The sequence below is a fragment of the Cavia porcellus genome, unplaced genomic scaffold (genome assembly GCF_034190915.1).
Source record: "Cavia porcellus strain 051 isolate PalLab524CR breed Dunkin Hartley unplaced genomic scaffold, mCavPor4.1 scaffold_177, whole genome shotgun sequence".
Classification (NCBI taxonomy): Eukaryota; Metazoa; Chordata; class Mammalia; order Rodentia; family Caviidae; genus Cavia; species Cavia porcellus.
The window spans coordinates 334,803-362,152 of record NW_026947660.1 but is presented as its reverse complement, the minus strand read 5'-3'; the positions used below and the strand labels follow the sequence as shown (position 1 = coordinate 362,152).

The following is a 27,350-nucleotide window of genomic DNA, read 5'->3' as shown; positions in this document are numbered from 1 at the left end:
TATTTTTATTTTTACTTTCCTTTGGGAATAAAAGGCAACACTGAGTCATTTTAAAGTCTCAGGAAAAAAAAGACTACAGAAGTTTGAGGAATAACTTATATGCCTGCTTTGACAAAACACAGTACTTTCTTTCCTTGGTCCTCTCCCACTTGAGGCTCCTATGATGATCCAATTGCTTCCAAAGACTTTAATTACATTTATGCATATACATGGTTTTATTTCTAACTTATTTCGTACCTCAATTTTTCAGTTAATTCAGCCTTTGTTTTCTGTTCTTCTGAACTCATTTTTTCCCCCTCATGACATTTTTTCCACTTCACCTTATTTGGAAATTATAAATTATGCATTTTTATTCTTTTAGTAGTACCCTAGAAACTAAATCTTTACTTGTCAAAGCTTGAAGTTCATCTTTATTTCATTTCTTTTCCTTGTTTCTTGTTTTCTTTTGTGAAGATGGTACAGAGATTGAACCCAAGACTCTGTACAGGTTACACAAGCAGTCTAGCCCTAAGCTATATACCCTGTCCTGTTTACTCCCCTTCCACAAGGATGCTTAACAACATTTTAATTCCAATTACTTCTCTCTTGGTGTAAAGTCTACTGCTGGAAAGTATTTTAATTTTATTTTTTAAGATGCATACTCATAGCTTAGCAACACAGTACAAGACAGAATGATCTGCCATCTTCCCTTCCCTCAGGATGGCCCGGTTGACTGGCAGCTGCAGTCACTGCCACTGCTCAGGACCACCAGAGTATTACCAGGGTGGGAAAGGTTCGAACTCCCATGCTCCACTTTCTAGTAGGTACCTATCACTTTTGCATGATTATAAAATTGAAAAATTAAAAGCTGAACAATTGAAGTCACCTGTATAATTTTTGAGATACTTCTATGTGTTTACCATTTAGATTTCCAATTTGTGATCACTTTCCTTCTGTCTAAACTGAACTTTTTGAAACTTCTACTGGGGCTAAACTCTGAGTGCTTGAGTGTCTATGCCCTATTCTCATCCCTCTCTTCCTTTACGAAGTATATTTGCATAGTAGGTGAGTGCTCTTTGACTCAGGAACTTTAATTATAGTAACATGTCTGCTCTTCTCACTGTCCTCTATGTTTCTTAACTTTCATCATTCCCAATGTCTCTCTAAACTGGTTTTCACTAATTCTCTCCTCTGCTAGAGTTAAGTTTGTCTAAAACTTTTTCTTTCATAGTCCTGTTTCACTAAACTGCATCATACTCATCATTCTCAGTTTGGTAAGGCATGACACTCTGGGTGTAGTATAAATTTATTTCTCTTATACTTTGTATTGAGCTAGTTGCCACATTTGCCAATCTTACTTTCAGTTCTTCTGTATTTCTGTCATCAATCCTAACTTAAGCCCTTTCCATTTGCCTGGATATCCCCAGCCTTTCCTGTTTCTAATTCCCCCATATCTTCAAATCTCTTCTATGCATCACAAGGATAGTGCTCTTTCACTTATCTAATTATCTGATCATCTAATTCTTTTGCTTTAAAAGTCTCCAAGGTCTTCCAATATCATGAGAATAGCTACATTAACACAGCACCCAGGGCTCCTACGATATTGAAATTTAGCACATCCTGTGCAATAAGTAAACCAGACCCTGCCTGCCCTGAGGTGATTTCTGCTAATATCCCATATATTTTTTTTTACCTTTTCTTCTTCCCTTTATGCCATGTAAACAGTATTCTTCCTTTAGAGCCTGTTTAAATGCCACTATTATTTAAGAAGTAGTCCCAGTTACCTTAGTCAAAAGCAACCCTCTCCTTCTTCATCCCTGTTGTAGTGATACTCTTCACTCTTTCATGTAATATTTAGGTGCATTACCTCCTTTATCATATTGTAAGTGTCATCAAGGCAAAATAGCATGCCATGCTCATTTTATAGTTTTAATCCATTCCCACTGATATACATACTAACTTGTGCATCTTTGGAGTAAAGGCAGTTATCAGTAATGCATCCCTCTAAAAAATGTATAAAGATATACCATGATTATTACATAGCTGGAAAAGTTTATTTAAAACACCACTAATGTGATAAAAATATGTGTGTGCACAAGACTTCAGATTCCACAAAAAATTATTCTATAACATACAATAAATAACTAGGAGCATGGTAAGTGCAGGAAACTTAAAAAAGCATGCAGGAATCACTTATATACACATTATCAATGGAAAGCACATTTATAGTCCACTCACTACATACTACTTTAATAAAACGTTGATCAGCCTTTCCTATACCTGGTTTCTCTCTCTTCATGTTGTAAAATTAGGTTGCTGTAAAAATTCTCCAATGTGAGCTTGGCTACAGTCACTCTTTCTCGGGTGTGGTTGCTCATAGGAAAGGTTGTTGTGGTCCCTGCCGTCATGGCCATAGTAACAGAAACTGAAATGACATATTAAAAACAAATTACTCAACAGAAAAAAACTGGATCCTTACAAAAAATATGGAAGTATTTATTTTCTATTAAGAAAAATTCTATCTAACAGTTAACACGTCCAAGTCTTGCACATTATATTACAAAGCTAATAAATAGAAAAGATACACTATTCCCAAAGCAAAATCAGGTGTGAGTTACAGTAAAGAATTATCAGGGATAGTCTACATGTAATACACACTTAAACAGAAAAATGCATATTCAATAGCATTCAGAACAAAAAAGATTTAATTCATTTATTGATTTATTGGTTACTAAATGAAAATTGTAAACTGTTGCTAATACTTATAGTTATGTCCATGATAAACGTATCCTCAGAGTTAAAGCAATATACATAGTAAAGAAGTAGCTTCTTTCATATACATTCTATGAAATACAAACTGTGTATTAAAAATGTAATCAAGCACCAATCTAAAGCAACCAGCATTAGCAGGTGCTGTAGGAGACATGAGTGTTAGAAATCAGGCCTTTTTCAAAGGATCATAACTTCCTTCTTCATTTTGAATGAATTTTATAATGCTGTTATTTCAAATAGTACTACAAAAAATTGTTTTAAAAATCTAAAGACATGGATTCCTTGGAATCAGTGTAATAACAACTGGAGGGGCTCAAAGAGAGGCTTCTCCAAATGTGGATAAGGGTGTGAACAGATCCCTCCAGGTAACACTCCACTTGCCAGAGTGATCATCCAAAGCTGCACTGAGCCAAAAGGCACTCCTCATACCTGCACAAACCCACCCCCCAGTACCTCCTCTCTATCTTATTATACAAAGACATAAAGCCCTGGATGTGGACCTGAACTTATTTAGATTCAAGGGATGGTGGAATGAACCAGATGATCTTTCATATTCTCACTGTCAAGCAAGCTAAGTACAGATTGAAATTAAGTAACTATGGTGAGCTCCCAGTTCATACTCCCTTAAGGGTTTATACTCGGTGTACTGCTTGAACACTAACCTGTCATATGTGAAACTGGAATCTATTGTTTTGATATTAGAAACTCCTCATTTGCACATTATTTTAAATCTTTTCATAGCAAGAAGTTGATCATGTCATTTGTTTAAATTCTTTTCACAGATCTTCCTTGCCAAAGCAAGACAAATTAACTTAGCATGATTTTTTTTTTTAAAGTACTTCTCACATATACTTAGTGTATCTCAGGACCTTTCTGATACTTTATACATGATTTCCCTTTCTTCTCGCATGAATTTAAGACAGCAGCATGTTGCATTACAATAGCCCTAACAAAGGGAACTGAAACTCGGGAAAATCCACACAGTTAGTAGACCAGGGATGGCAAACCTTTTAGAGCTTTCAAAGACACAAACAGCCCACTGCAGCACACACGCTACAGGTTCACCATCACTGTATGGGCCATGGAGTCAGGGCTCTAACGTGCCTTCCGAGCTTATGTGCTACATCGCCTCATCACTCTTTTCTCCCAACATCTCCGAGGCCTGTCAATGCCTCCAAGTCCTCTCTTGATCTACCTACCCTGAACAGCATTCTCATTTGCAGAGAGCCTGCAGATCCTTCAGGGCCCAATTTAGGCACTGGTCCTGATCACTTCGGGTGCCCATTCCTCAAGCTAGGAGCAGCTCTGGATAAAAACATTTATTTCCTGGTATGTTTAACATTCACAACAGCACCAACAGCAGACACTAATGAGAAAATAAGACCATCTATCACATGGGGAATTCTGGAGAAAGTTGAAAGAATTAGCAAAACATAAAGTACTCTATAAAGGCTGACCAATAAGCAACTGTGGAAAAGAAATTACCAGTATCACTGAGCTACATCCCAGCCCCCTAGAATCTTTTATATGCTAACACACATTGTAAATCCTCCAAAGGGGGATAAGCATATAATTTGCAGTAAACTTAAGAACTTCCTTTGGGTATATTAAAATTTAGGTTCATAGATATTTCTCTTCGGACACTTTAGTAAACAAGTGCCTATTAATTTCCCCAACAAACATTCACGGCTGGAGGTTCTTGATTGAAAGTTTCAATCAAGAGCAATATCTAAAGATCTTAAAATGACTTGTGATTTTCCCTTCCTTTTTTTCTAGCAGGTAGGTACTCTTGAACAAGGAAATAACCATAAGTTTATGGCTCATAAAAGCCATTTCAAAATGGCTTGCCAGTGCCTAGTAGGAAAAAATGATCAAGATTCAACATTAACTGTTTAGCATCTACATATTCTTTATTAAAAATTAATGTAGTTGGGTGTGGTGGCACACACCTATAATCCCAACACTCTGGGAAAGCCGACAGGAGAACTGCAAGTTCAAGCCTAGCTGGGGCTATGAGGCAATATAGCAAGACCTCCCTTTTCAAAAATAAAAGATGGGGTGGGAGTAGCTGTGGTATGTGGCTTTTGAAAACAGTGCAAAGAAATAAAACCAATAGAGCTATGTGATCATAGGTAATGCTTATAGCAGTAAGAAAGAAGAACGGAGGGAGCTGTTTAGCTGCAGGACCCCTGTAGGACAGCTGCCTTACCCAGCCTATCAAGGGGCAAAGATCAGTCTTCAGTTGCCAGTATCTCAGCAACTGGAGGCCACTTTATCAAATTCTGGAAGCTACTTTATCCTAATTCAGTTCACCAAAAACTAACAAACAAAATAAATCAGCAAAAGGAACAGACACATCTTATGGCAAATGCATTCTACTTTTGTAGGAATTCTTACTTAGGGAAGAGCAAAAACTTTCTCTCTCCATAGAGCACCTTCACAACCCACGGGCTTCTTCCCAACAGTGTTAACTGTCTTTATACAGCGTAGCACATGTGCAGTTTTTGGCCATTACAGGTATACTTTCTGTGGTGAGAGGGATGGGCAGGCAGGATGATAGGTAAGGTCACTTGGTTAAAATTCAGGACCTGAGTGAGGAAACGGTGAAACAATAGAAAGAACAAGTAATTTTGTTCTATGTCCAAATATTTTACTGTTTCAAAAAATGTCACTGGTTAGTGGGAAGGGTCATCTAGCCAGCATGCTTCAGAAGAATTGTAACCAACAAAGAAAGAAACTGAGACCTCCTGGAAGAAACAAACAAGATGGGAAGAAGAAACAACAACAAAAGTCCCCAAGTCCCAACCCTGAGAACATTGACCCAGGACAGGTAAATGCAAAGGAGAACGAGAACAGCAAACATGCAATATCAGACATGGCACCAGTGGAAATACAGAGATATCTTCAGGACATCGTAGACGAATTCAAAAGTGAAATATTTAGCCAAGTAAAGCAAGATATAAAAAGATTAATAAAAGAGATGTTAAGCACCCCTCAAGCAGACACAGACTGAAGGGGGGAACTCAAACAAAGGAAAGAACCATTTGATGAAGAATATAAAAATATAGAATACATAAAGCAGATTCAAAGAGATCACCAGGAAATTAAAAACTCCATTGAAAGCTGGCAAAACTGCTTGAAAGAAACTAAGGATAGATTATCCAAACTGGAGGACAGGTTGGCAATGTGGGATTAGGAAAAGAAAAACTTTTTAAAAGTAACAAGGAAACAAGAAGTAACAATACAAAGTTGAGTATTTGACAAGAGGATCTATAACTTGAGAATAAAGAATGTGAAAGAAGAAGCAGGAGTACAAACAAAGGAAATACAAAGACTATTCACAGAAATAATTAAGGAAAACTTCCCAAACATATGACAAGGAAATGACATTCAGATGTATGAGGCATACAGAACTCCAGCCACTACAACCAAAACAGAGCTATACCTGGACATCTACACCTCAGATAAAAGCAAATTTGGAGGACAACAAAAACTCTGGTCAGCACGCTTTGGAAAGACCCTAAGCAATATGGAGAGAGGCCAAGACACACCAGTATGGAAGAAACCAGAAACATGACAAGAGATAGAAAAAAAAAAAAAAAAACCCTCCAGCAGCCAAACCTGGGAAAATAAGCCGAGGAGAAGTAAATACAGAAGAGAACCAGCACAGTAACCATCCATTACTAGATACAGCATCAGCTGATATAAAGAAATACCTTCATGACCTCATAGACTAATTTAAAACTGTACTTCTGATCCAAGTGAGGCACCATATAAAGAGATTAATTAACGAAATGATAAGCCCCTCCCAAGAGAACACAGATGGAAGAACAGAGGAAATCAGAAAAGAAAGAGAAACCTCTGATGAAGAATTTAAACATAACCTAGAATACATGAAACAGATACAAAGAGATTACCAGAAAACTAAAAACTCCATTGAAAATTGGCAAGATGCCTTGACAGAAACTAAAGTTAGCCTTTTGAAACTTGAAGAGAGATTTATGATCGTGAAACAAAAGACCTCTTACAAATAACGAGGAACCAGAAAGAAACAATTCAAAGGCTAGAATATGACAAAAGGATAAATAACTTAAGAATAAAGCATGTGAGCAAAGAAGCAGGAGCAACCAAAAATGAACTACAAAGAATATTCACAGATATATTAAAGGAAAACTTCCCAAGCATAGGAAAAAGAAATGATATCCAGATAAATAAGGCATACAGAACTCCAGCCACCTACAACCAAAACAGATCTATACCCAGACATATAATAATCAAGATTCCAGAAATCCACCAAAAGAACAGAATACTAAAAGCAGGACTTCCGGGAGAACATGGCAGACAAATAACAGCAGCCACAGAGGCTCTCTGAGATTACCAGTTTAGAATCCAGGAGCGGTGCCGTGTGAGGAGTCCTACACGAGGGGAGATGTACCCTGCCGACCCAGGAATGAACTAAACTGAAAGAAACCAACTGAAAATGCAATCCTGATGCTATAACAGAACAGATAAAATCTCAGTGCGGAAGCTGGATCCCACGCCACTGGAAGCTGCAATTTGAATTTCGTGCTGCCGCTACTGCATCCCAATCCGCACGGCAGGGAGAGAGACGCGCGAAAACTCTGAGAGCTGGAATCAGCGAACCAAATGGTGTTGAGAGCGGGACTGGCAGGGAGCCCTGCATCAACCTGCGGTGAGTGAGAGAAATGGGGACGCTTTCATAGATTAGGAGGCTCCAACAGTGACTTTAGTCACATAGTCCCCTCTCAAGCGGGAGTGGTGGGGAACGCTTGGCTTGGTGACGCCATGGACTAAGATCCAGTAGGCTAGCCCAAATCAGGTCCCTGCGCCTGGTGATGCACTGTAGCAGTGAAGCATTCAGTAGGTTGACCTGGAGGGGCGGGAACAGCAGAGGCTGCCCAGGTCTGTGTCTCCCTAGTACACTGCAGGGGGTGGGAACACCTAGCCGGCGGATTCAAACAAATCATAACAGACAAAGAGAAAAAAAAAAAAAAAAAACTGGGGCTCCGACAAATACTTGTATGGAAGGAACAAAAAGTATGGGAAAAGGGAGCAACAAGAAAGGGTCCTCAGTCCCCAATCCTGAGAACACTGATCCAGGAAAGGTAAATGCAAAAGAGAATGAAGACAGAAAACATGCAATATCCGACACGGCACCTATAGACATAAAGCTGTATCTCCGGAGCCTCATGGACGAGTTCAAAAATGAAGTATTTAATGAAATAAAGCAAGAAATAAGTAGAATAGTTAGAAAAATGCTAAGCACCGCCTAAGAAAAAACAGACAGTAGAATGAAAGAACACAAAAAAAGGGAAGAATTGTTTGATGGACAAAATAGAGAAAACATAGAATACGTGAAGCAGGTTCAAAGACATTACCAGGAAACTAAAAACTCTATCAAAACTGGCATAACAGCTTGAAAAAAACTAAGGATAGATTATCAGAACTGGAGGACAGATTTATAAGGTGGGAGCATGAAATGAAAAACTTCTTAAAAATAACAAAAAAACAAACAGCAATAATACAAAGACTAGAAGATGATAAAAGGATCTATAACTTAAGAATTAAGAACATAAAAGAAGAATTAGGAACTCAAACAAATGAACTACAAAAGCTACTCACAGAAATAATCCAGGAGAGTTTCCCTAATTTAGCAAAAGGTAAAGATACTCAGATGTATGAGGCATACAGGACCCCAGCCACCTACAACCCAAACAGAGCTACACCCAGGCATATAATAATCAAAATTCCAGCAATCCAATATAAGAACAGAATATTAAAAGCCATCAGAGACAAGAAACAGAACACTTACAAGGGAGAACACCCATCAGAATTATAGCAGACTTCTCGGCACAAACCATCAAATCACGAAGAGCATGGGGGGAAATAATTCAAGCTTTGAAAGATAATAACCTCCAGCCAAGACTGATATATCCTGCACAACTGTCTCTAGAAATTGATGGAAAAAGAAGGTGCTTCCAGGATAAAGAGGAACTAGGGAATTTGCAACCACCAATTCAACTCTACAAAGATTACTGCAGGATATTCTAAAAATGAAAAATACCAAGATTCCAGAAACAGTGGCAGAGCGGCCACAATGAATGGAACAGAAAGTGAAATGAAGAGGACAAACTGACAACTAATGACAGATAAAGAGCTCAACAAAAATGAGGCAGAGAAGGTTGGATGGTAGGAACAGCAATTTTGGAGAAAACAAGACATCAAAATAGATAGTGCTGATTTAATATCCTCTTGTTTTGAAGTCCCTTCAAGCTTTTGTTCTTCTGTCTCCATCGGTTTTAACGTGTTGTATCTTATTGGATTTCATTATATGTGATAATATAAACAAAAACTTTTATAGACAAGGAGATTATACAGAAACCATTGTTCATTTTCTGTTAGTTGATTCTAAATACCCTGTAATACTGTCATTCTCTTGAACGGTTTTACATTGTCTTGATATGTTTGATGCTACAGTATACGAAGTTATACCCAAAGATTTTAAGGGAAGAGACACTATGGTAACTACTATTATGTTGAGATTATCTTGTGGTGAAACACTATTTTGCTTAAATGGCTATTTGGACCTGCGCTGTTTTGTTGTTATGCCCTCTTTTTTATCTCAATCTCCTTTTTATTATCTACTTTTTCATTTTTATCGTTTTAATTAAGGGAAAAATAAATAAAAAATAGGATATATTACAGTAACCCACTTTGATTTCCTATTAACTTGATTTGAAACTCTGTATTGCTCTCACCGTCTTGTTTTGACTGATTTTCCTCTATTCTGTTATGCTTGATAGTACCAAGTTTCAAAGTATAGGCAACAACTATGAAGACAATAAGATTCATTGTGACGCCCATTCTGGTTGACTATTATCTTCTTTTGAAGTCCTCTAATGTCTCCAATGTTTTGGTTTTATTGGTCTTATTCTTTACTGTTTTATTCAATTTTATTATAATTGATGATATAGGAAATTACTTTTAAGATAACAAAAGGCATTATGGTAACCATTGTTGATCACCTTGTATTTTGTGTTTACATTATGTATTATGTATTATGTACATTATGTATTATGTATTTTGTTTTTACATTATGTATTATGTATTATGATTTGACTGACTGTCCTGGTATGTCACATTTGGTTTTACTTCCTTCAAAAAAAAAAAAAAAAGTAGTAAGAACTGTGGGAGTAATAAAACCCAAAATGTGTAATTGTCATTGTACAAAAGAAAGGAAAAGAAAGTTCTCTAAAAGATATAACTGCATATATATTTAAGTGTATAAGACAGATAACCATATTACTGAATTTTGTTGGATCATTGAACAAAACTGTTTGCAGTCTCACTGTTTGAAAGTCCCCTCTATATGCTTTAATTTTGTAACTTCAAAAACTATTTCTAAGATGACAATATGTAATTAACTAGTGATTTCCTACTGTTTTATTTTTTCTGAAATTCTGTGTAACTTGTACCCTTTTTCTGTTTTTTTTTTCTTTTTTCTCCTTAAATAAAATTTTAAAAAAAAGAATACTAAAAGCAGCCAGGGAAAAGAAGCGGATAACCTACAACAGGAAAATAATCAAAATAACAACAGACTTATCAACACAAACTCTCAAATCAAGAAGGGCCTGGGGGGAAATAGTCCAAGCCCTGAAAGAAAATAATTTGCAACCAAGACTGATATACCCAGAAAAACTCTCTCTCAAAATTAATGGAGAAATAAGATGTTTCCAAGACAAGGAGGAACTGTGGGAGTTCACGGCCACCAACCAACCCTACAGAGAGTGCTAAAGGACATTCCAGAGAGAGAGAGAGAGGAAAGGATACCAGGATTCCAGCAACAGTGGCAGAGAGTCCTCAATGAATGGGGCAGACAGTGGAATGAGGGAGTAAGGTGGACAAATTATAGCAGTAAAGTGGAGTAGCAGACATAAGGCAGAGATGGTAAGCTATAATCTTTAATATAGATAGCTTTGAGTCCTGTTCATGAATTCTCTACCTTACTCCTATGTCTCCAAGGTTTCTACCCAATTTGTCTTCCAACAGATTTAGTGTTTCTGTTTTAATATTCAGATCTTTGACCCATTTAGATATTAATTTAGTACATGGTGATAGACATGGGTCTAGCTTTAGTTTTCGGCAAATGGAGAGCCAGTTTTTCCAGCACCATTTATTAAAGAGACTGTCGTTCTTCCAGTGAACCTGCTTGGCTCCTTTATCAAAGATAAGGTGGTTGAGTGTGTTTGTAGTTGTGGTTGTATCTTCTAATCTATTCCATTGATCTTCGGCTCTGTTTTGATTCCAATACCATGTTGATTTTACTACTATGTGGTAATCATGATTCCCCATTATGTGGCCTTGAAGCCTTATAAAATTTTCACTTATTAATTAGAAAGGCTTTATTCTGGGCTTCTTGATACAGAAATATTTGATGCTATAGTATATGAAGTTTTATCCAAATATTTCAAGGAAAAAGACAGACACTATGGTAACTACTATTCTTTAAAAAAATTATTTAGTTATTTCTTATGTTTATTTTAATTAAGGGAAAAATTTTAAAAATTAGGATATATAATAGTAACTCTTTTCGATTTCCTATTAACTTGTTTTGAAGTCCTGTAATACTCCCACGATCTTGTTTTGACTGATTAGACTCTGTTCCATTCTGTGCAATAGTATCAAGTCTGAGGGTATAGGCAACTACTTTGAAGGCAATAAGATTCACTAAGATGCCCATTCTGGTTTGACTATTGTCTACTTTGGAAGTCCTGTAATGTTTACAATGCCTAAGTTTTATTGGTCTTGTTCTCTATTGTTTTGTCCAACTTTATAATATCTAATGAGATAGACAAATCTTTTTAAGGAAACAAGAGACAACGTTGATAACCATTGTTAATAACCTTGTACTGTTCTACATCATGTGCTATGTCTATCCTTTGTTTTGACTGACAGCTTTGTTTTGCCATATTTGACTTTATTCTCTCCCCCCCAAAAAAAGTAATAAGAACTAAGGAGTAATAATATCCAAAATGTGTAAATTTTGTTGTAAAAAAGAGAGGAAGGAAAAAAAAGAGAGATCTAACTGATATAACAGCAAGTGTGTTTAGGGGTGTTAAATAGCTGACTATATTAATGTTTTTGGATCATTGAACACAGCTGTTTGAAGTCTCTCTGATACTCTGATTTGAGCAACTATTTCCAAGATGATAATATGTAATCTATTAACAGGTGATTTCTTACTGTTATGTTTTTTTTTTGTAGTTCTGCATTATGTGTAACCTTACACTGCTTTGTTTTGTTTTGTGTTTTTCTCTTTTTCCTCTTAAATTAAAAATATATATATATATAGATAGCTTTGATACACTATAATAAAAAAAGGCAGAGGTCACTGTTAATAGTGTATCAGGATTTAAAAGTCATAGTAGTCTTATCACTCTGTTTAGTTTGAATTTATTTTGCTCCAGTCTGTCCACTCATATCAGATTTGAGGTCACAGACATCTAACCCAAAAATAGCAGGTTATACCATAGTAACTACCCTTAATTTCCTATTAACTTAAACTGAAACCCTGTGTTAATTACATTGTCTTATTATGACTGATCTTATTTGAATCTGATTTGTTAGACCGCGGTTTTGCCTTGGCTGATTTTATTCAAATTTGGTATGCTTGATAGTATCAAGTCTAAAAGTAGAGGCAACTACTCTGAAGATGACAAGATGTAAAAGATATCCGTACCGGTTCTGATTATTAACAGCTCTCAAGTCCTACAAGGTTTGCAAAGTTGTGTTTTTATAAAAATATCTATATAATACTAGGCTTAACTATATTAAGCCTGATGATGTAGACAAGTCTATTGAAAATAAGAGAAAGCATAGTAACAACAGTAGATTACCTAATATTGTGGTCTTATGTGTCTTTTTCATTGCATGTTTTTCTAGGAATTTGTTTTGCTGTCTTGTTGTGATTTGCTTTTCCCTATAATACAGAGAAGATAGATATACATGTAGAAATTCACACATGGGAAGAATTTTTAAACTATTTATGGGAACAGATACTTAAGAAACCCAATGCTAATTCTATAGCATTATGATATAAAATCTAGCAATACTATTATTCACTGTTCAGAGTGATATTAGTCTAGTCTCTTAAGTTCAATTTCAGCACACATAAAGATAAGGACAGCTACTACGAAAGAATGAGACTCTATGGCAGTCATTATTGTCCTCCCCAATGTCAGATCTTAAAGACCTAAAAAGCCTTCATCATCCTGTAATGATTTGATTAGTTCTATAATATGCAGTATGTATTCAATGTGTATGAAGATGGGGACAACTATTTGGAAGAAAACTAGAGACAATACGATAGACAGTGAAGATCTCTAGTGGACTTGCTTAGAAATCTGTATTTCTTTAAATTGTTTCTTTTTGAACTATTTTGTTCTGTTTTGATATGTTTAATCTTACCCTCTTTAAGATAAAAAACAAGTGTGTAGGACTGATAACCATATTACTAAGTTTTTGTTGGATCACTGAGCAGAACTGTTGGCAGTGTCACTATTTGAATGTCACTTTACATACTTTAATTTTGTAGCCTGAACAACTATTTCTAAGATGACAATATGTAACTTATCAACTGGTGAATTCTTACTGTTTTTCTGTAATTTTGTATTATTGCTACCCTTTTTTTCTCCATGCTTTTTTTTTTTTGTTGTTGTTGTTTCTTTCTCTTTAAAAAACAGAAATGAACAGATACTTTCAAGAAAAAGATACACTAAAGTACCCAGTGCTGATCCTGGAGTGTCATAATGTGAAACCCAGCAATAGTATTATTCTTTGTTCAGAGTGATATTGGCCTGCTTGGGTTTGTTCAATCTCAACATAATTGAAGATATAGATAACTGCATGTACGTTTAAGTGTATAGGATTGATAACCATATTTCTACGTTTCCGTTGGATAGTTGAACAGAACTGGTTGCGGTCTCACTGTTTGAATCCCCACTTTAGATGCTCTACTTTAGGATCTTGAAAAACTATCTGTAAGAGGACAATCTGTAATCATCAACTAGTGATTTCTGTTTTTCTTTGAAAGTATGTATTATTTCTACCTGTTTTCTGTTTTGTTTACCTTCTTTAAATAAAAGTTTAAAAAGACACTACAGTACCCAGTGCTGATCCTGGAGTGTCATGATGTGAAATCCAGTAATACTATTATTCTTTGTTCAGAATCATTTTAGCTTGCTTTGGTTTGTTTAATCTCAACATAAATGAAGATATGGATAACTGCATGTATGTTGAAGTGTAAAGGATTGACAACCATATTACTAAGATTTTGTTGGATAGTTGAACAGAACTGTTTGCAGTCTTGCTGTTTGAATTCCCACTTTACGTGTTCCACTTTTGTATCATGAACAACTATTTCTATTTGTAAAAGGACAGTATGTAAACATTAACTAGTGATTTATTTTTTTCTCTGAACGTATATATTATTTCTACCCATTTTTCTATTTTGTTTAGTCTTTCTTTAAATAAAATTTTTTTTAAAAATGTCACTAGCACCACAAATGAAGACTGTAGGAGACTGTTTAAAAGCTGTGAACACCTGAAACCTGTAGGTTGAGGAATTCCTTGCCTGAATTTAAGTTGATCACCACAAAACATTAAGCCAGTTCCTAAGTTACTACAGATACCATGGGGGGGGGGGGGGGTAAAATCTGACTGAGGAGGGAAAGCCTTACACTGGTGAGCATACACAGGTAGATCATTTTGTCTTTGAGGTGCTAATTACTGAAATTAAACAAAAGCCCTCTTCTTTTGCCATTGTGAATATCAGCTAGTCTATGAAAACCACTGGCTAAAGTACTGGAGGAACAGCCAAGGGAGGCACAGGTGATAGAGACATAAGAAAAGGGCCAGGGCCACCTCCAGGTGGAATTGCTGCAGCCTTAGTACTGTAAGCCTTGAAGATCAGCTACTGACAGCACAAGTTTCACTGAGTCAGTTCTAGGATTGAATGATTCCAGAGCCATGGTCTCGAGAGATGATTAAGTTTCATTTTGGGGGATCACTTTGTATCACAATGGTTCACTTTATATCACAAAATAAATTTTGAGAGAAAAAAAACCTTAAGAATTAACTAATATCCAAAATGTTCCACCTTGGGACTTGAGATCCATCAGTCCTTGACACCATCTAGAACTAAACCATAAAGTTTTGTTTTGTTTTGTTTTTTTTAATGAATATTGAACTCAAGACCTTGCACTTGCCAGGCTGGCACTTATGCTGCTAAGGTAAATCTCCAGTCCTACCATAAAATCTTTTTAGGAATACGTTAGATTTCTGTAAAATGTTTCTATAAACTCCATACTATACTATTTTGTCTTAACAAAACTACAGGTTTGTATTTTGAAAATACCATAACACTTGGTAAAAATCTTAAGAGATGAGTTTGAAGCAAAAGCCAAAGGCCCATCCTTAGTCTAGATAAAATAGTTATCTTTTTAACAAATGACTTAAAAAACAAGAAAAAACTATGGTCTTCTAATCAGACACAGTCTTTAAAATTTAAATTGCATAAAGCTAAGAAGTTTCAAATTATTACGAAGACTGATCTGATGAGTAGCGCTTGTTATGCTGGAAATTCATCCTTTTCATGAGTTTAAAACTTTGTCTTTTATTAACGCCATTTCATTAGCTAGAAAAAGAACAGGATATGCTTTGCAAGTCTAGAATTCCCAGATTGATAAAAATACTAGACACCTTTGTTCACATGTTCCATCCAGACTCCTCCATTCCCTGATACAGATACCACTAACAGTTGATCTTCCATTGTGTAGAGATAAAACCAATTTTTTTTTACCCATTCATCTGTCGATGGGTGCCTAGCCTGGATCCATACTTTGGCTATTATAAATTGTGCTATAATAAACATGCATATGCATGCAGCCTTTTAATTTGTTAGGCTATATACAGCATACTTTTAGTTTTTTGAGGAACCACCAGAACACCACCAGAGTGGCTCTACTAATTTATATTCTTACCAGGAGTGTAGAAGTGCCCCTACCATTCTCACTAGCATGTATTATTTTTCGTATTCTTATATTCTTGATAGTTACTCTGACTGAGCTAAGAAGGAATCTCCATGTAGTTTTGATTTCTCTAACAGCTAACAATGTTGAACATTTTTTCATATATATAGTGGCCATTTGCACTTGTTTTAAGAATTTATTCAATTCATTTGCTTATTAACTGACAGCTATTTGATTGATGTTAAGATCTTCAGTTCTTTATATATTCTATATATTAATTCTCTGTCAAAACAATAGCTAGGCAAGATTTTTCTCCACTTTGTAAGCTGTATCTTTACTGTTATTTCCTTTGCTGCACAGGAAACTTTTTAAATTTGATACAGTCCCATTTGTTGATCTGTGCTATAATTTTAGATGCAATGGAAGTCCTTGTCAGGAAGTGCTTACCTGGGCCTGTGGATTCAAGTGTCTTCCCTCTGTGTTTTTTTCCTAGCAGTTTCAAATTTTCTGGTCACATATGAGTTTCTCATCCATTCTGATTTCTGCACAACATGAGAGGGATCTAGTTTCAATCTTTTACATGTGGACACCCAGTTTTCCCAATACCATTTATTATCAGTGGTCTTTTCTCCATTACATATTTCTGGCTCCTTTATCAAGAATCAAGTGGTTGTAGTTGCAGGGTTATGTTTCTGTGTCTTCCATTACACTAGTATCTATGTCTACATTTGTGGCAGTACCATGCTATTTTGTTACTATGGCTTTTTAATATAATTTGAAATTGGGTATTGTGATGCTTCCAGAACTACTACTTTTGCTTAGGATTGCTTCGCTATTCTCAATCTTTTGTGTTTCCATAGGAATTCTAGGGTCATCCTTCTGTAAATATCAGTGAAATTTTGATAGATATTATAATGACTCTATAGATTGGTTTTGGTATATGGCCATTTTAATAATATTAATTTAGCCCACCTATGAACATGGGAGATTTTTCCAAATTCTAGTGCCTTCTTCAATTCTGTATTCACTGTTCTTTAATTTTCATTACAAGTCTTTGACTTCCTTGGTTAGGTTGATTCCTGGTATTTTATTTACTTGTTTGTTTTGAAACTATTATGAGTGGAATTGTTTTCCTGATTTCCTCCAGCTAGTTCATTATTCTTGTAAAAGACATTGATTTTTTTAATGTTACTTTGTACCTTGTAGATTTGTACTTTCATTAGATTATGATGGCAAAAACTAAAAACCTAGGAGTACAGATTAGAATAGAGGACTATAAATCAGGTCAGGAGGTCTCAAGAATGAATATGTAAAGCCAAGTGTGGTGGCTCACACCTGTAATCTCAGCACTCAGAAGGCTGAGGCAGGAGTATCATTTTAAATTGGACACCAGCCTGGGCTACAAAGTAAGCTCAAGGCCAGCCTGAACTATATAGTAAGATTGTATCTCAAAAACACACACACAAAAAAAGGAATCTGGATGTGGTGGTATATGCCTACAATCCTAGCACTCTGGAGACTGAGACAGAAGGACCACTGCAAGTCATTCTGTGGGTTCAAGGCCAGCCTGCACTACATAGTGAGACCCTGTCTCAAAAAAAAAAAAAAAAAAAAAAAGAAAAGGAAAATAATTACCCTCAGTACTACAACAATATTAGCAATAATAATAAATAATGTAGAAATGAAGCTTATAAACTAGTCGCTTACATCCATATACTGTATGTCTTGCACTGTGATTTACAAATTGGAAGAGTTCATACACAAGTCCAGATTTCCAGGTGCTCTTCAAAGATTGGGTCTAATAACAGTGAATTCCCCTTTCTGCCTGGAAAATGAAGGCAGGAACAATGAAGTAGTGGCATTCCTTGCAATACCACATCCCAGCTAATCCACAAACGTTCCCCTTTCTCATGTCCAGTGTCCTTCACTCATTTAATTACCTGCTGGCTTCTTTTAAACATATTGGAGTATAAGTCTGTTTCAGTATGGAATAATAAAGATCTATACTCAAACAACAGGAGAAGTATAAAGAAGAGTTCAAATACTTGGCTGGAAAGAATGAAGTCTAGAATCATCTCTGGGTTTCAGATCTGGATGATGGGATAAACGATGATCCAGAGGTAGAAATAAAGATAGGTAGAAAGCAGACAAGAAAAATTGTAATTTAAAAATTATTATTTTTCAGAAAACTGCAACTTCAATCCAAGTTATTTATATCTGTACTCTACTCTTTACTCCAGACTTATGCTAGGCATTTCAGAAAATAAAAATTTAGCTTATTCCTTTCTCATACACTAACCTGGAGAAAAAACATACAAAGTGTATTGGCCAACACCCTCATTCCGTCAACATTGAGGGACAAACTAAGACAAGAAAAGATTTGTAGCAAGGACATAGAAACTGGACCTGCAGGTGCCAAATGAGTAACTAAAAGCAGGATGAAGCCTGGCATCTCTGCCTTCATTTCGTATGTCTCTCATAATACCTTAAAAACTGTGTGTCGACAGCTGCTTAGCTCTGCACTTAGGCATGATAATCACTTAAGAGTGTGTCTGCACTGCAAGGCTGTTGGTTCCAAATTTACTCAGACAGAGGACAGTAACACAAGAATAAGGTAATTTTCAGGGCTTCCAGGAATATTTAACTCCAGCTTTCACAATGTCCAGAAATCCCCCCCCCCACCTTAGAACAATGCCTACAAGTCTTCAAAGCAGTATCAATCACCTAGGTTTCCAGGAAAGGCTGAGCGAGCCTTACAGACCATTCATGGACAGGTTCACCTCCTCCCATGCAGAAGCAACGGAATCAATGCAGCCCAGTCCCAAGCAAGCACAAACATCTTAAAGGAACCAAACTGTCCTGCAAGTCACAGATTCTTAGAACTATGAAACCAGGACCCAAATAATGATCAATTATATCTCAGTCCACCTCAGCACCTATAAAACTGGTCCCTTCTTGTGAGCAGGCCATTTTGAAACTTCATCAGTCTAAATGTCCCCAGTGACTCTGGCTGTAGTCTCTTTCCATTCTCTCTTACTTTCTTTAATAAGGCTTCTGATAATTATAGTAATATTCCTAAAGTTCTTTTGCTGTAATGGAAGTCAGCCAACCTATAACCTACCAAGTGGGCCTAATGAGCTGAGGTCCCTGTCACTCTTCAGAGGACCTCCTCCTATCCTAATTCAGGGACAATACCATCAAGAGGGTTAGGAAGTATAAAGAGCTAATGTGCAGGGGAAAGAAACTAAGGTTCCACATTTCTACCATGGAGACAATCACTGCCAGCCCTGTGGGGCTGCAGTGATGGTCTGACGGCAGCACAGTCAGTGAGACAAGATTAAGTGGCCTGGGTTTGAATTTTGACCCCTGCCGATCCATGCTTAAGCTTATTATGCTTCAGCTTCCTGTTGAATAAAGATAAAAGTTCCAAGTTGTGTATATGCTTATTACATTCACATAAGATTTATGAGAATGAAAACTAGTATTTGGAAAAGGACTTAAAGGTGGTTGCCTCATAGCTGTATCATGTTTAATAGATCACTGAACAAAGGAAAAATATTTTGAAAATATCTCCTGGCTCATTTTAAATGCTCAGGAATCCATCCTGTGCTGAATCTTCTTATTCATTCTTAAGACTCCTTTCTTATATAAATCAGTTATAAATTTAAGTCTCTAATAGATATTTCCTACCTCTCCTACACTTAAAGCAAAATGACCATCACAAGGTAACACATATCCAACTTATTTATAATCTACTGTGATATTACAGAGATTCTGCTTTTGTTCTCAGCTAACATAACCCTGTTGGGTCAAATACTTTCATCAGCCCAGAGGAACATCTTGCAGACAACTTGCTTTGCCCACTAAATTTGGTTAGCATAGCACAGTGGTGCCAAAGTTACTATCATTTTTCTTTTGATTTGATTTGTTTTGTTTTGTTTTGTTTTGTTTTAAAAGGACTAAAATAAAACAATAAAATAGAACCAAATCAAACAGAGAGGACAATACTGGATTTCAAAAACAAGACAGAACGAAATCCCCCCATAGTTGCTTTATTGTTATCCTCTAAACAGATGCTCAGACTAGCGGTTTTAGGCCTGCAAAGTCAATCTAACAGTACAAGCATTAAGTTGCTTTTACTTCAGTAGCTATCATCTTAGCCTCTGTTTCTCTAAATCAGCCAGCTGCTTAGGATAGGGGGAGATTCAACTCTTCTTGTATCCCAGCACATGAGCTGGCTGACCCATGGGAAAGGTTTGGCTTCTTGGTTCTCCTCCCAGCCCACATGGTTGCAGTTGTCATTTTTATTTTCAAAACTGTTTTAGAAATAGGATTTTTGTTTTTAAAGACAGTGTCTCACTAGATCCCCGAGCCCAGCCTGTTTGGGACTGCTGTGCCTGGCCATCGGTGTGCAGAGGAGGGGCTGGGCGGATCTGGGGCACCTGCGTCGGCCTCCCCGGCCTCCCCGTGTGTCTGGAGGACTGTGGATGTCTCGGCGGGCAGGGAGGGATCGCGGGTTCCGGAGGGAACCGCGGCCTGTGGTGGGTGCTCGGCACACTCTGCCCAAATCCCAGACTGTTCGGGACCCTCCAGGCTGCCGGGTGCAGTAAAGTGGAGAAGTGGGTTTGAGGCCTCTACATCCGAGTCCCCATCCCGGCTGCACTTGGAGAACTGATGAGCTTCCAACGGGTGGGAGGGCGCACGCTATCCCCGGAGCCCAGCCTGTTTGGGCCTCCCGCACCTGGCCATTGGTGTGCAGAGGAGGGGCTGGGTGGATCCGGAGCTCCTGCATCGGCCTCCCCGTGTGTCTGGAGGACTGTGGATGTCTCGGCAGGCGGTGGAGCATCACGGGTTCCGGAGACCCTGCAGCCTGTGGTGAGTGCTCAGCGCACTCTGCCCAGAGCCCCGACTGTTTGGGTCCCTCCAGGCTTCTGGGTGCAGTAAGTGGAGAGGTGGGTTTGAGGGGTCTACATCTGCCTCCACATCCCAGCTGCGATTGGAGAGCTGTGGAGCTTCCAAGGGGCAGGTGGGCACACAGTATCCCTGAGGCGCAGCTTGTCTGGAATTGCGGAGTTCTGAGCAGGCACAGGAGGGCCACTGGTTCCGCAGGCCCAGTGGCGTAGGATAGCGTGGTGCCAGAGTCTCAGTAGCTGCAAATATAGAAGGGGATTTCCAACAGATCCTGAGGAAGCTTTCAAATAACACTTGAAACAGAAATATAGGAAAATGACAAAACGAAAGACCAAATTACAACCTCAAACCTCCAGCCCATCTCAAAAAAACCCTAGGAGCAATGTATATAGAAGAAAATATATCCCATTGACCTCAAATATCGGACACAATAGCTACTGAAATTAACAAGAAACCCCAGGAAGCTTTAAAGAAATTCAAACTGGAAATAATCTCCCAGGTAAAAGAAGAAATGATAAAAAAAATGAAAGAGATTCTGAATATATCTAAAGAAAACACAGATAAAAAATTGGAGGAACTAAACAAAAAGATAGAATCCCTAGACCAGCAATATAAGAAACAAACAGAATACATAATGCAGATGCACAGAGATATACAGGAAATAAAAAACTGCACTGAAAGTTGAAAAAACCGCCTTAATGAAAGTAAAGATAGAGTTTCAGACCTTGAAGACAGGATTGCAGCTAGTGAACAGGAAAGGAAAGATCTTTTAAAAATAACAAGGAATCAGGAAACAACAATTCAACAACTGCAAGCCGATGCAAAGAAAAATAACATAAGAATGATAGGGATTAATGAAAAAGGAGACAACATAAAGGATGTCAAGAGGATATTTAGAGAAGTAATAGCTGAAAATTTCCCAAGCATGAGATCAGAAACCGATATCAGGATCAGTGAAGCATACAGAACTCCAAATAGTCATAACCAAAATAAAACTACACCCAGACATATAATAATCACCATCCCAGAAATCCAACACAAGAATAGATTATTAAAACCTGTCAGAGAGAAAAGACAGATCACTTATAAAGGAAAACCTATCAGAATCACAGCACACTTCTCAACACAAACAATTAAGTCAAGAAGAGCATGGAGTGAAGTATTCCAGATCCTAAAGCAAAATGATTTCCAACCTAGACTGATGTATCCTGCAAAACTATCATTCAAAATTGATAGTGAAATACGATACTTCCATGACAAAGAAGAGCTGAAGAACTTCATGAACACCAAACCAACCCTGCAAAAAATATTGAAAGACAGTTTAGATACACAAAGGAAAAAACCACTAATCAAAGCAGATAATTAAACAGAACAGAAAGATAAAGATGCAACAGCAGAGAGATAACATGTCAACAATAAACCAGCATTTAACTGTAATAACCATTAATGTAAATGGTCTCAATGCACCAATCAAAAGAAATAGACTAGCAGAATGGATCAAGAAACAAAATCCAACCATATGATGTTTACAGGAAACCCATCTAACCCAGAAGGATACTCACAGACTGAAAGTCAAAGGATGGAAAACAATACTTCATGTGGCAGGAATCCAAAAAAAGGCAGGAGTAGCCATTCTGTTTGCACACAACGTGAACTTTGAACCAACAATGACCATAAAAGACAAAGAAGGTCACTACATACTCTTAAGGTGAAAACTCCAATAGGAAGAAATAACTATCTTAAATATATATGCACCAAACTCCAGAGCACCCAGTTATATAAAACAACTATTAACAGAAATGAAAACTCAAATTATCAGTAACACAATTGTAACAGGAGACCTTAATACGCCATTGACACCAAGGGACAGATCAACCAGACAGAAAATGAGCAAAGAAATAACAGAACTGAATCACACCTGCGAACAAATGGATTTGATAGACATATACAGAATGTTCCACCCAACAACATCAGAATAAACATTCTTCTCAGAAGTAAATGGATCATTCTCTAAAATAGACCATATATTAGCTCACAGAACATATTTAAACAAATGCAAAAGAGTTGAAATCATCCCTTGTATGTTATCCTATCATAGCACTCTGAAATTAGAAATTAATGATAAAAGATACTGCAAAAATCCCGCAAATACACGGAAACTGAATAACACGCTCTTGAGTAGTCAGTGGGTCACAGAAGAAATTAAAGAAGAAATTAAACAATACCTAAAAGAAAATAAAAATGTAGATACAACTTACCGGAATTTGTGGGATGCAATGAAAGACGTCCTGAGAGGAAAATTTATTGCACTGAGTTCACACATCAGGAAAACAGAACGAATACAAATAAATAACTTGATGCTACACCTCAAACAGCTAGAAAAAGAAGAGCAAGTCAAGCCCAAAGCCAAAAGAAGAGAGGAAATTATAAAAATCAGAGCAGAAATCAATGCAATAGAGACTAAGAAAACAATCCAAAGAATCCAAAGAGTTGGTTCTTTGAAAGAATAAATAAAATCGATAAGTCCCTAGCCAACCTTATTAAAAAAAATGGAAGAAAGAGCTCAAATTCATGCAATAAGAAATGTAAAAGGTGAAATCACCACAGACCCAATAGAAATACAGAAGATCATCAACACCTAGTTCGAAAACCTCTACTCTCAAAAGTTTGATAACACAGAAGAAATGGACAGATTTTTAGAGACATATGAAGTACCAAAGCTAGAACAAGAAGATGTAAAACTGTTGAATAACCCAATCTCTGTTAATGAAATTGAAAATGTAATTAAGTCCTTACCTACAAAGAAGAGCCCAGGCCCAGATGGATTCACTGCAGAATTCTACAAGAAATACAAACAAGACCTAATGCCGACACTCCTCAAACTACTCAATGAAATTGAAAGGGAAATTGAAATTGAAATGAAAGGGAAGCAATCCTTCCTAAGTCAGTCCTGGAAGCAAATATTACTCTAGTACCAAAACCTGAGAAAGACCCAACTAAAAAAGAGAACTATAGACCCATCTCCCTAATGAACACAGATGCAAAAATCCTCAATAAAATATTGGCAAACAAGATGCAGCAAATCATCAAGAAGATTATACACCATGACTAAGTGGGATTCATCCCAGGAATGCAAGCATGGTTCAACATACGTAAGTCAATAAATGTAATCCACCATATCAATAAAGCCAAAAATAAGAATCACATGGTCATTTCTATAGATGCAGAAAAAGCCTTCGATAAGGTCCAACATTTATTCATGATAAGAACTTTACAGAAAATTAGAATAGATGGTCTTTACCTCAATATAATAAAGGCCATTTATGACAAATCAACAGCCAGCATCATACTAAATGGCCAAAACTTGAAGGCCTTTACTTTAAAATCAGGCACAAGACAAGGATGTCCTTTATCACCACTCCTATTTAATATAGTACTGGAAGTATTAGCCAGAGCAATTAGGCAAGAGAGACAAATAAAAGGGGTAAAGATAGGAAAAGAAGAAGTTAAATTATCATTGTTTGCAGATGACATGATACTCTAGAAGACCCCCTAAACTCCATTGAAAGACTCTTAGATACAATAAATAAATTCAGTAATGTGGCTGGATACAAAATCAATACTCAGAAATCAATAGCATTCCTATACACGAACAACAAAACCACAGAGAGGGAAAATAAGAGAAACTACACTCTTCACATTAGCAAGCAAAAAAATGAACTATTTAGGAATTACTCTTACGAAAGAAGTGAAAGACTTATACAGTGAAAATTATAATACACTGAAAAAGGAAATTGAAGATGATCTCAGAAAATGGAAAGACATCCCTTGCTCATGGATAGGAAGAACAAACATTGTGAAAATGGCCATTCTCCCAAAACTGTTATACAGATTCAATGCAATCCCAATAGAAATTCCATCAACATACCTTATAGATCTAGAGAAATCACTCCTAAATTTCATCTGGAACCAGAAGAGACCTAGAATCGCAAAGGCAATTCTAAGCAGCAAAAACAAAGCAGGAGGCATCACAATCCCTGACTTGAAGTTATACTACAAAGCAACAGTAGTAAAATCAACATGGTATTGGAATCAAAACAGAGCCGAAGATCAGTGGAATAGATTAGAAGATACAACCACAACTACGAACACACTCAACCACCTTATCTTTGATAAAGGAGCCAAGCAGGTTCACTGGAAGAACGACAGTCTCTTTAATAAATGGTGCTGGAAAACTGGCTCTCCTTTTGCCCAAACCTAAAGCTAGACCCATGTCTATCACCATGTACTAAATTAAAATCTAAATGGGTCAAAGATCTGAATATTAAAACAGAAACACTAAATCTATTGGAAGACAAATTGGGTAGAAACCTTGAAGACATAGGAGTAGGTAGAGAATTCATGAACAGGACTCAAACCACACAGGAAATACTTCCCAGAATCAATAACTGGCACCACTTCTTATTAAAAAGTTTCTGCATGTCAAAAGAAATCTCCAGCATAGTGAAAAGAAAACCCACAAACAGGGAAAAGATTTTAGTGAACTCTCTCTCAGACAAGGGACTCTTGTCTAAAACATATAAAGCATTAAAAAAACTCAGACCCCCAAAATTCAAAGATCCAATCCAAAAACGGGCATGTGAGATGAATACGCACTTCTCAGATGAAAAAATGCAAATGGAAAATAAATACATGAAAAAATGTTCATCATCATTGGTCATTAGAGAAAAGCAAATTAAAGCCACACTGAGATACCATCTCACTCCTGAAAGAATGACCAGGATCAAGAAAACCAACAACAACAAATGCTGGAGAGGCTGTGGGGAAAAAGGAACTCTCCTACACTGTTGGTGGGAGTGTAGACTGGTGCAGCCTTTGTGGAGGTCAGTCTGGAGATTTCTCAAAAAGCTGAGGTTGGAAGTCCCATTTATTCCAGCTATTCCACTTCTAGTCATATTCCCAGAAGAGCTCAAAGCATCATACCACAGTGATATATGTGCACCTATGTTTATAGCAGCACAATTTGTAATCGCCAGATCTTGGAAACAACCCAAGTGTCCATCAACTGAGGAATGGATAAAAAAGTTGTGGCATTTCTATATAATGGAGTATTATTCAGCTATAAAGAAGGATTACATTGAGATATTTATCAATAAATGGGCACAGCTTGAGACCATACTCATAAGTGAAATAAATTAATCTCGCATGTGTGAATACTGAATAGTTTCCCTAATGTAAGTAATGATTCAAATATGTAAAAGTATAGGGTAATCATGATTCCCCATTATGTGGCCTTGAAGCCTTATAAAGTTTTCACTTATTAATTGGAAAGGCTTTATTCTGGGCCTCTTGATATGGAAATATTTGAAGCTATAGTATATGAAGTTTTATCCAAATATTTCAAGGAAAAAGACAGACACTATGGTAACTACTATTAAGTCGGGTTATTTGGTGGTGAAGCACTAGGTTGCTGAAACAGTCATGCTTTGACCTGTATTGTTATATTGTTATGTCCTCTTTTATCTCAATCTCTCCCTTATTCTTTAAAAAAATTATTTAGTTATTTCTTTTGTTTGTTTTAATTAAGGGGAAAAATATAAAAAATTAGCAGGATATATAATAGTAACTTTTTTTGACTTCCTATTAACTTGTTTTGAACCTGTAATACTCCCACGATCTTGTTTTGACTGATTAGACTCTGTTCCATTCTGTATGATAGTATCAAGTTTGAGGGTATAGGCAACTACTTTGAAGGCAATAAGATTCACTAAGATGCCCATTCTGATTTGACTATTGTCTCCTTTGGAAGTCCTGTAATGTTTACAATTCTTAAGTTTTATTGGTCTTGTTCTCTACTGTTTTGTTCAACTTTATAATATCTAATGAGATAGACAATTCTTTTTAAGGAAACCAGAGACATTGTTGATAACCATTGTTGATAACCTTGTACTCTGTTGTACATCATGTGCTATGTCTATCCTTGGTTTTGACTGACAGCTTTGTTTTGCCGTATTTGACTTTATTCTCTCCCCCCCAAAAAAGTAATAAGAACTAAAGAGTAATAAAACCCAAAATGTGTAAATTTTGTTGTAAAAAAAAGAGGGAAAAAAAGAGCTCTAAAGGATACAACAGCAAGTGTGTTTAGGGGTGTTAAATAGCTGACCATATTAATGTTTTTGGTTGGATCATTGAACACAACTGTTTGCAGTCTCACTGTTTGAATGTCCAGTCTGTATGCTTTGATACTGTGATTTGAGCAACTATCTCTAAGATGATAATATGTAATCTATTAACTGGTGATTTCTTACTGTTTTTTTTTTTTTTTTTTTTTTGTAGTTCTGTATTACTTGTACCCTTACACCGCTTTGTTTTGTTTTGTGTTTTTCTTTTTCCTTTTAAATAAAATTTTTAAAAAAAGACAGTGCCTCACTATGTGGTTCAGGTTGGCCTTGAACTTACAGAGATCCTCCTCCCCCAGCCTCCTGAATATGTCACCACAACTAGCTAGAAATAGATCTTTTTGTGATATAAATGAGGTTCACTTCCTAGTTTTATTTGGCCTTAGTAACAACTATTAGGTGGAAGATTATCTGGTTATGTTGATTTTAAACTTTAGTTTTTTTTAAATTTGCAATGGGG

General features: G+C 36.6%; 1 protein-coding gene across 7 annotated transcripts in view; it reads right to left on the bottom strand.

Moving 5' to 3' along the window:
- Positions 1-27,350, bottom strand: part of Stk38l (serine/threonine kinase 38 like) — an 88,187-nt gene that overhangs the window by 23,785 nt on the left and 37,052 nt on the right. For 3 of the 7 annotated variants that reach the window (XM_063244530.1, XM_063244529.1, XM_063244535.1), the window contains one exon: positions 2,260-2,404. In XM_063244530.1, coding sequence (XP_063100600.1) covers positions 2,260-2,393 — 134 coding nt within the window. In that variant the 5' untranslated portion in view covers positions 2,394-2,404. Of the gene's footprint in view, positions 1-2,259; positions 2,405-3,950; positions 4,057-16,247; positions 16,343-17,507; positions 17,643-27,350 lie in introns of those variants that run through there. The other 4 variants (XM_063244531.1, XM_063244532.1, XM_063244533.1 and 1 more) reach the window with 3 other exon arrangements.